Source organism: Oreochromis niloticus, linkage group LG22 (genome assembly GCF_001858045.2).
Source record: "Oreochromis niloticus isolate F11D_XX linkage group LG22, O_niloticus_UMD_NMBU, whole genome shotgun sequence".
NCBI lineage: Eukaryota > Metazoa > Chordata > Actinopteri > Cichliformes > Cichlidae > Oreochromis > Oreochromis niloticus.
Genome location: NC_031985.2, coordinates 10941299 through 10950253, shown reverse-complemented (window position 1 = coordinate 10950253; position 8955 = coordinate 10941299). Strand labels below are relative to the sequence as shown.

Here is an 8955-nt window from a genome sequence, read left to right as displayed (position 1 = left end):
GGCAAAATTTTTGATGTCAACATGCAGCACCCTTTGGTCCATTTGTGTTTCCTTTTTACTCACTTTTTTCATCTGTCTTTAGGTGTAGTACTTTTCTTTATTATTTATGAACAAAACATCTACAGTTTCAAAAGATCATGCAGGAGGTAAAGGTAGAATAACACCCCTGTAACTTTTAAGCGGCACAGAAAAACAGACTGAGGCCTTTTTTTTTCTTCACACATTTTCCAGGAAATTGTTTTTGTAAATTCTTAAAAATTATGAATAAAGAGAAAAAAAAATAAGGAATTCACAGGTAACATTGGTGTTTAACCCGTAATACATGAATAAATGAATAAGAAGACCAGGCACAAAACAGTTATTGACATTTATGTAATTGTAAACATATGTAAACAAACGTGTGTGTATATATATATATATATATATATATATATATATTCATTAAACATTTCTGAAGGGAAACTTTAAATGTTTGCAGCATTAGCTTTAGAAAAATAGGTCATTGTGTCCTCTACTCTCACTGTTGTTCCAGAACTGAAGTGAAGTCACACTCAGCTGGTTTCTCACAAATACTTCTTTCATGTGCTTTGCATGATTTATCAAACCAAGTTGCTCTCATCCTCACACAGTCCTCTCCATCAGAATCTTCTTCAGTCCAATCATCTGGCTCATGAAAGTACCAGAATGCCAACCTAATGGATTAAGAACAGAAAGAACAGCAACAGTGAAAGCTGGTAACTTTGATTGTGAAAATGACTAAAAATATTTTCAGATTTTGTTCAGTCTTTTTTATATGCCACTACTGCATGTCATGAAATGTGTCACTTCTTTCCCACTGTTTGTTTCTTTTTTCCGATCTCTCTGCCCTTCTTTTCTCTCCTCTCTTTTCTCCTACCTCTTCACCAGCACAGGAACAAGCTCTGAGCACAAGATCCATAGAGGCTGCGGTCTACCATACCAGGGCCTGAAAGTCCCGAGGTCAAAATGGGAGACGCCCCCTAGGGTGGTCAAGAATGGATCCTGTGGGACTTCCAGAAACAGACGGACAAAATGGTGGTGGCTAACCAACTGGACATAGTGGCGGTAAACAAACAGCAGAAGATGGCCGTAGTGATCGATGTAGCAGTTCTGATTTACAGAAACATCAGTAAGAAGGAACACGAGAAGCTTAAGAAGTACCAAGGGCTCAGAGAAGAGGTGGAGAAGGTGCAGTGACGCCCAAAGTAGGCGAGTGGCTCAAGCAGATCCCAGGAACAACAAGATCTCTGTCCAGAAGAGTGCAGTCCTGGGAACAGCTAAGATACTGCGGAGGACCCTCAAGCTCCCAGGGCTCTGGTAGAGGACCCGAGCTTGAAGGATAGACAGCTCGCAGAGAATTAAAAAAAGAAAAAAAAATACATATAATATAATATATAATACATTTTTTTGAGTAATTTCACACTTTTTTGTTTACTACATAATATCATATGTGTTCATTCATAGTTTTGATGCCTTCAGTGAGAATCTACAATGTAAATAGTCATGAAAATAAAGAAAACCCATTAAATGAGAAGGTGTCTCCAAACTTTTGACTGTTTGTGTATGTAATATAATGTAATTGGATTTAATTAAACCTTTCATTCAGTGGGGAGCCGTCCACCCACAACCATTTGCCCTCTTCTGCTGAGTCTGTCAGTCCGATCCAGAAATAAATCTCATATCTCCCTGTTATTTGTTGAATGGTTGTCTTCAAGAAACTCTAAACAGGAAAATTTGATTAAATTAGTTTGTGAAACTTCCTGACTTTGGATGAAACATGAGTTTGAGATCATGAACCTGCAGAAATGTTTTATACCTGCTCCTCACTGCTGTCTATCTTAACCAGGTCTCCTCCTTGAGTTCTACATACAGTTCTGCTTGCATTCCAGGATGATTTTCTTGTGGAGAAATAATAGCAATTTTCTCCATGTTGCTTCCAGCCATCTTCACATTTATAACATGGATCATCTTTGAGGGGATTACATTAAAGACTTCAGTCAGGTGGAAGAAAACATGTTTATGTTTGTGTATTAGAAGACTGTCCTGCAGTTGAAATCTAACATACTGATTCTGTCAGTCATCATTGTTTCTTTAATTGGAGGATTAAAAAAACATTCCAATGGCAAAATATAAAACTTACCCGTAGTTATTTCAGAAGGTTGTGGGGTTGTAGTCGATATCGTGCTGTATGATTGTGTTACTGGTATGGATAAGAGATAAAAACATTTTTGTAAAAATTTCAGCAAGATCATCTATTTTTTTATTTGGCTGCAGCAGAATTCTCCTTTTATCCTGTTTCCTTAATCAGAGGATAAAACAACGTGTCAAAAACAAAATCTAAAACTTACTGGTGGTTATTTCAGTAGGTTGTGGGGTTGTAGGCTGTATTATGTTGCATGGTTGTGTTACTGTTTTGAAAAAGAAATTAAAACATAATTGATTTTCATTAAGTTTTCAGCATGCTGCTCCTTGGGTCCTGTAGCTATATATTTTTATTTATTATATATAATTTCGTATTTTTATTTATTTGCTTATTAAATCTCTTTTGGCAGTTCAGAATGTGTTCAAAATTCATAACTTACTAATTTTTACTTCAGGCTCTGGACATGTGGGCTGCACTGTACTACATGGTTTCATTTCAGGCAGTCTCTCTAAAAAAACAATACAAAGAGAAAGAATAGGATAAAAAAAAAGAATAGCAATTATTCATCAGGATCAATAACAAGTATGAAAATGTTTCCTGCTTAAAATCTTAGGAAAAAACAATAAGCAAAATGTAATAATATTATATGTGTTACGTGATTAAATGAAGGAGTTTAGTATAAAATTATCGTACAGGAGTCTCATATTCTTACCTGTGACATCGGCTTTTACGTTTTTCTGCTTCAGTTCAAGATTTCTGAGCATTTCCCTGGTTTTCAAAAACTCAAACACTTATTAAAAAAATAAAATAAGAAAAAATTAAAATCAGTCAGTACTACTATCAGTCAGTTTCACTTAATCTCTATGAAGTGTATTTGCATTTGTATCTGTAGAGTCTATAACCAATGAGAAGATCTTCATTACCAGAACCTTTCTGATGTCATTGTGAAATGAATGCATAGCGCGACCACTTATAAAGTGTTTTATGATTTAACTGAAAAGTAAAAAAATGCATTTAAATGCTTTATTTTTAATTGAATATAATTCATTATATAATTCAATTATATAATGAATATAATTGAATATAATTTCATTAAAAAATCATAATAAAATCATAAAAACATAAAATCATAATTAATCTGCAAGTAATAAACTAATATATAGATAATATAAAGTTATATATATATATGTATATATATATATATATATATATATATATATATATATATATATATATATATATATATATATATATATATAATAAAGCATTAAAAAGCATAGTTCCACCTCAGAGTAAAACACATTGGTGAATGCCATTCATCCAATTATTTATTATATTTATTATGTCATTACTCAAAATTATGACATGTTATGCATTTATTTCAGGTTTTCTTAACCCTAATAAATCAATAATTGACTGCTATAAACTGACTGCATGTGTTGCATAAGACACAATGCTAGAAGCAAGGACTTGACACTGAGTGTTATAGGAAAGCAGGTGATAATACAGCTCACTGACCTTTGATAAGAGCTAAAATACTTTCAAAATTCTTTTTATATTTAATTAAAGTACTGGACAGATTTGTTCTGAAGCCTGTTAGAACTTTAAAATATAAGTATTTCATATGATGCAGATGAATTAAAAGGTCATAAGTTGAGTTTCTTTTAAAATTTTTAATATAAACATTCTGATTCTCATTTAATTTATGATAAATCAGACGCTTATTTAAGTAAAGACACATATATAAAACTGCAAACTCACAGAGATAAGTTACCACGAGAGCCGATACCAGGAGAACACAGACAACCAGCACGGCCACTCTGAGCTTTAATGCATTGTTTGATTTTGCATGCTGAGAGTGAAGAGCTTGACCTGATTTAGAGGAGACAGAAAGTGAACACACAAGTACATAAACATTTAATAAATAGTTCTAACTCTACTGCAGTTGAGGACAGATGTAAAGATATTTCACCGCTTAATATAATTTCACTGTTTGTCTAGTATATAAGTTTAAAACAGGTGAGAACCACAGCTGGATTAGACCAATGGGAAACATGACACACTGTATATTAGACAGCAAAATGGTTGACTAATTTGTTTCTTCATAAATTTCTTCATAAGGTTTTTCATATTTTCATGTGACAAAGCCCTGGTTGAGATATTTTAACTATAAAAGTATTGTTTAATTTCAGTAGATGTTACGTTGTATGAACACAGCATTGTTCATAAAAAGTGTAGATTTTTCTCCTCCCTGTTGATTTACCACCACATTAATGTTCTTACCTTCTATGTATTTCTGTGGACGGCTCATCATGCTGAAGCTTCAAGCTCCTGACTTCAGAGTTAGTCCAACTGTGTCTGAATCACAGTAAAAAACAAAAAGAAACTGGTGCTAATTATTTAATCAATTCCTTCAATATTTACTGAAAATTTAGCATCAAGATTCACCTCTGCGACCCTCACCTCAGGCTTTTCAAAGAGAAGTGAAGCACAACACTTTTCACAGCTCTCTGTTAAAGAAACCCCAACTTCCTGATGACTTTAAAGGATGGGGGGGGGAGGGTCGCAGCTCATCTATTTCAAGACAAATTCAAACAGATAATTGACCAGAAAAAAATATTACCGCCAATGACGCTTCTCAAACAACAGTTAAAAAACCTGCTTAACAGTAATGAGCTGTACGAAAACTGATTTCAAACATTTGTTTAGCTACAAGTATGAGAAATATTATCATTAACACATCAATAGTTGTGTTTATTTACCTTAAATAAAACATTAAAATAAGAAGAACAAAGTGGAACAGAAGACCAGTTACTGTATATTTAACAATAAGAACAAATGTTATGTTAGGAACTTTTATGCCTTTCATGTAGAATGGCTTAGATTGTTGGATATTAGTGTAATATAAGATGCTAAACATTTTCTTGTGCATTGGATTATTGGCAGAAATTTTGAATTTTAGTTTTTCAAAATAAACTTTCAAATGTTTTGAAAATATATTTTTGTCGTGCTTGTTTACTATTTTATCCTATCCTATCCTATTTATCCCTAACACAGTGTAGCTTTGTGGAGCTACAAGGACATTACATATGTTTGTCAATTATAACGATTTCTCTCGCTGCACTTTATCCGCACTCCATGTTTCAAAAACAATTTAATTTGTCTTTCATTTAAAATTACAAAGCTAATTATTTTCAGTATCATCGAGGTCAGCTAAGCTCTGCTGGTCCATTTTTAGTTAATATGATTTAATAAAGGCAAAATCTCAAATGTTAATTTTCTTAAATAACTTGCTCATCTGTGCCATCTGTGCCATCTATTTTTAGGAGCTTTGAATGTTTTATTAATGTGCATTTGTATCTTAATTTTTCTTCTTTTTTTAATAGATAATAGTTTTAGACACACAACATCTTTAATTTCAATAGACTAGGATCAGAAAAAAATCACAGTGTTCACTGTAACATCTCAATCATCTACGGCTCACAATAATAGCCATGACTTTTCTGGCAGTTGTTTGCATATAAAATTCACAACATATTGTTTCCATTTATTTTAGGATATTTTATTTTTTTTATTAAACATTTTTGGAAGGAAGCTTGACATGTTTTTGGTGTTAGCTTAATAAAAGTAGCCTCATTGCATCCTCTGTTCAACCTATTTTATAGTTTGAACTGACTTTTAGACACATACAGATTTATGTCCAATCACTGCTGGTTTCCCACAAATACTTTTAGGAGGTGTTTTGCAGGATCTATCACCATTATGTCTGGAGCATAAACTGATGTTTGTTTAGACTCCTTCTCTCTGATTGATCTTTCTTAGTTAATTTCAGTAATCCCTTCCTCCAAACCATCAGTCTGTCTTTTAGATCCCATTCCTACAAGACTGCTCAAAAATGCCCTATCATTAATTAAAACTTCAATCTGAAATATGAATTATCTATCTCTGTTAATGAGCTATGTACCATAGGTCTCTACGGTTGCAGTAATTAAACCATTACTTTAAAAGCAATGACTTAAACCAGCTATCTGGTTTAAGTTAATTATAGACCAAGCCCCACCTTTCCTTTTATTTCAAAGAGTATTTGTAAAAAAGCTAACTGATCTTCTACAGAAAAATGCTTTGTTTGAAGAGACCTCTGTGCAGTGTTTGACTATATAAACACACACCAGTTACTTAAACTGCAGTAAAGTCTTAACAATATACAGGCCTAGATAATCTCTAATCTCCTGCTTCTAAATTCATATAAAACTCAGGTTAATCTGGAATGTATTACCTTGGCCTCCAGTAACACTGTGAAGACTCATGTGCATGTTAATCAAATATTTAGGATTGCTTTCTTGCGCTTGCACAATATTTTTTAAATTAGTGGCATCCTATCTCAGAGTGACAGCGAAAAAAGTTGCATTGCATTTATTACTCATACGATTGGCTATTGTAATTCAGTATTATCAGGCTGTCCTAAAACCTCCCTGAAAAGCCTTCAGTTGATCCAAAATGCTGCAGCAAGAATACAGGCAAGGGCTAGAAATAGAGCATATTTCTCCTTTACTGGATTCTCTTCATTGGCTCCCCGTTAAACCCAAATTTAAAGATTTTCTCCTCACATACAAGGTCTCGGTGGTCAGGTCACGTCTTTTTATTAATTGTTTTTTTTACAATACATTGTACCATATCACCCCAATAGAACAGTTCACTCTCAGACTGCTGGTTTACTTGTGGTTCCTAGGGTTTTGAAAAGTAGAATGGAAGGCAGTCTCTTATATGTAGAACCAGCTCCCAGTTTGGGAGACAGACACCCTCTCAGGGGTTAGGCTTAGACAGATTAGGCTTAAAACTTTTCTTTTGATAAAGCTTGTAGATAAGGCTGGATTAGGTGACCTTGAACCCTCCCAAGCAGGGCTTGACACTGATTGACATTATTAGTTATATTTGTCTTGTAGGCTGTCTTAACCTTTTGAGTTAAAGTTTTGCATTTGTCACAGTTGTGAGCCATACCTTTGGGTACACAATAATTTTACAGCCTTACTGTAAACATTCTCCTCCTCCTTTAATTTATGGTAAATTAGAAAGCTGTGGGAACTGTAGCTACATCAACCAAACAGGAAACGCAGCACACTGTGTATCAGAAAACAACATGGTTGGTTGAAGAAACCACACGTTAAATTATCGCATAGTCTAAGAGTTAACACCTCCTTTTCTTGTTTGTTTCTTCTTTGTTGTACTAAATATTACCAAATACACTAAAAGGTTAAAAGATTCAAAGTGGTCTAACTTTTGTTTTAACTTGGCTGCAGATAATATTGTTTCTGCAAAAACTTTCGTTATTCAGATTTGACAGCATCTCCCTTTATTCACCACACAAATGTTTGTAATGTCTGTGTAGCTCTGTGAACCGCTCATCATGCAGAGGCTTCAACATCCTGACCTCAGTTAGTCCCGCTGTTGCTGCATCACAAAAACACTTTCTTCAAAAATTCTTTATTATTTGTTAACATCTAATGCTTTGACAGCAGAAAAACATCTCTTCTTACTGTGTATATATATATATATATTCACAAAAAAATCATCTGTCAGTCCACATGTTTTTGTAATTATCACAGGATATAAACATTTTAAGTGGAAGCTGGAACTAAGAACTAAAGTCTGAAAATACTAAAGAAACACTTGAATATAAATTGAACTAACAGGTTCACTCTCTGTTCAAATAAAGGATAAACAAAATATATGTATACAGTCTTTCAGTAAGATGAATTCAGAACTTGGAAATGTGACGCACAAAACAGAATAAACAAGTACGAATAATAATAATTGTTGTGTGTCACCAGGTTCAATTACACCGATGGTCCAAGTTTAATCCAATTGTGCAACATAAGAGTTTCCCAGTCTTACTGGTGAGAATGCTATTTACAATTTTGCACCTCACTTCAATCTTTTTATCTGTTTCTGTGATTTTCATAAGCTCAACCATGTGAAATTGAAATCCAGACAAATTAGTAACTTTTAGTAACTGTTTATAAATTTGGAGTTTACCCAGGGACAATTTTTTTTGTACTTTTTTAGTTTCTATTTTCATTCTGCCTGTAGTGCTAATTTCATTCACCAATAACATTTGCGCAGGTTGTGTTTGCATTCAGGAAAATGTTACAAAGTATAATATTTGAAAAAACGGCATCTTAAAACCAGCCGCTATGCTCTGACATTTTGTGAATTCAGTCAGTTTTGATTGAATTCACTATATCCAACAAACAATTTGCTTCATAAAAAAAAGTAAATAATTTTACCTTCAACATTTTCAGACATGTGTACCATCAACTCCAGTAAATTGAAAGTATAAAACTATAATAATAACAACAGGGCAAACCTTTAATTATAAATTAGGTCTTAACTAATGAGACTCACAACACTACAAGGAGGGGCTTGGCAAATATTGCCATGTAAACTCAGATAATAGTAGATATATATTTTTATCTTAATTTAGATGCTGGATTCATCTGTCTTGTAGCTTGTTTTTTTCTCTCTTTGGAATTAAAGTTGTGCCAACTGAATTAAAACAACAAAGTCATAAGCTGGCCATGATGTTTGTGCACACAGTATTTCACAACTTTTCCGTGAACATTCACTTCCTCTTATTTATGGTAAATCAGATAGCTGTGACAAACACAGCTGCATGAGCCAAACAGGAAACAGAGCACACTGTGTACCAGACAACAACATGGGTGACTGAGGAAACCACAAGTTAAATTATCACATAATCTAAGATTAGCCCCTCCTTTCCTTGCTTGTTTTTTCTT

The 8955-nt window shown here is 33.5% G+C and overlaps 1 protein-coding gene across 1 annotated transcript; it reads right to left on the bottom strand.

Moving 5' to 3' along the window:
• Positions 1-483: 483 nt before the first annotated feature.
• Positions 484-4892, bottom strand: LOC109196505 (C-type lectin domain family 4 member E-like). The gene is made up of 10 exons (XM_019350554.2): positions 4625-4892; positions 4445-4519; positions 3923-4033; positions 2874-2951; positions 2601-2669; positions 2367-2426; positions 2159-2218; positions 1835-1986; positions 1614-1738; positions 484-692 (listed from the first exon to the last, which is right to left on the bottom strand). Exons 2-10 carry the CDS (start codon positions 4473-4475, stop codon positions 518-520), a joined length of 861 nt encoding a protein of 286 aa, XP_019206099.1. The 5' UTR covers positions 4476-4519; positions 4625-4892; the 3' UTR covers positions 484-517.
• Between the last annotated feature and the right edge of the window lie 4063 nt (positions 4893-8955).

Bases quoted from the DNA above. Each gene is read 5' to 3' on its own strand.
- LOC109196505 (XM_019350554.2), bottom strand. From the start codon at position 4,475: ATGATGAGCCGTCCACAGAAATACATAGAAG. The intron at 4,034-4,444 runs GTAAGAACATTA...CCTCTAAATCAG, and splicing joins TCCACAGAAATACATAGAAG to GTCAAGCTCTTCACTCTCAG. The intron at 1,987-2,158 runs GTAAGTTTTATA...ATCCCCTCAAAG, and splicing joins ACCTTCTGAAATAACTACGG to ATGATCCATGTTATAAATGT.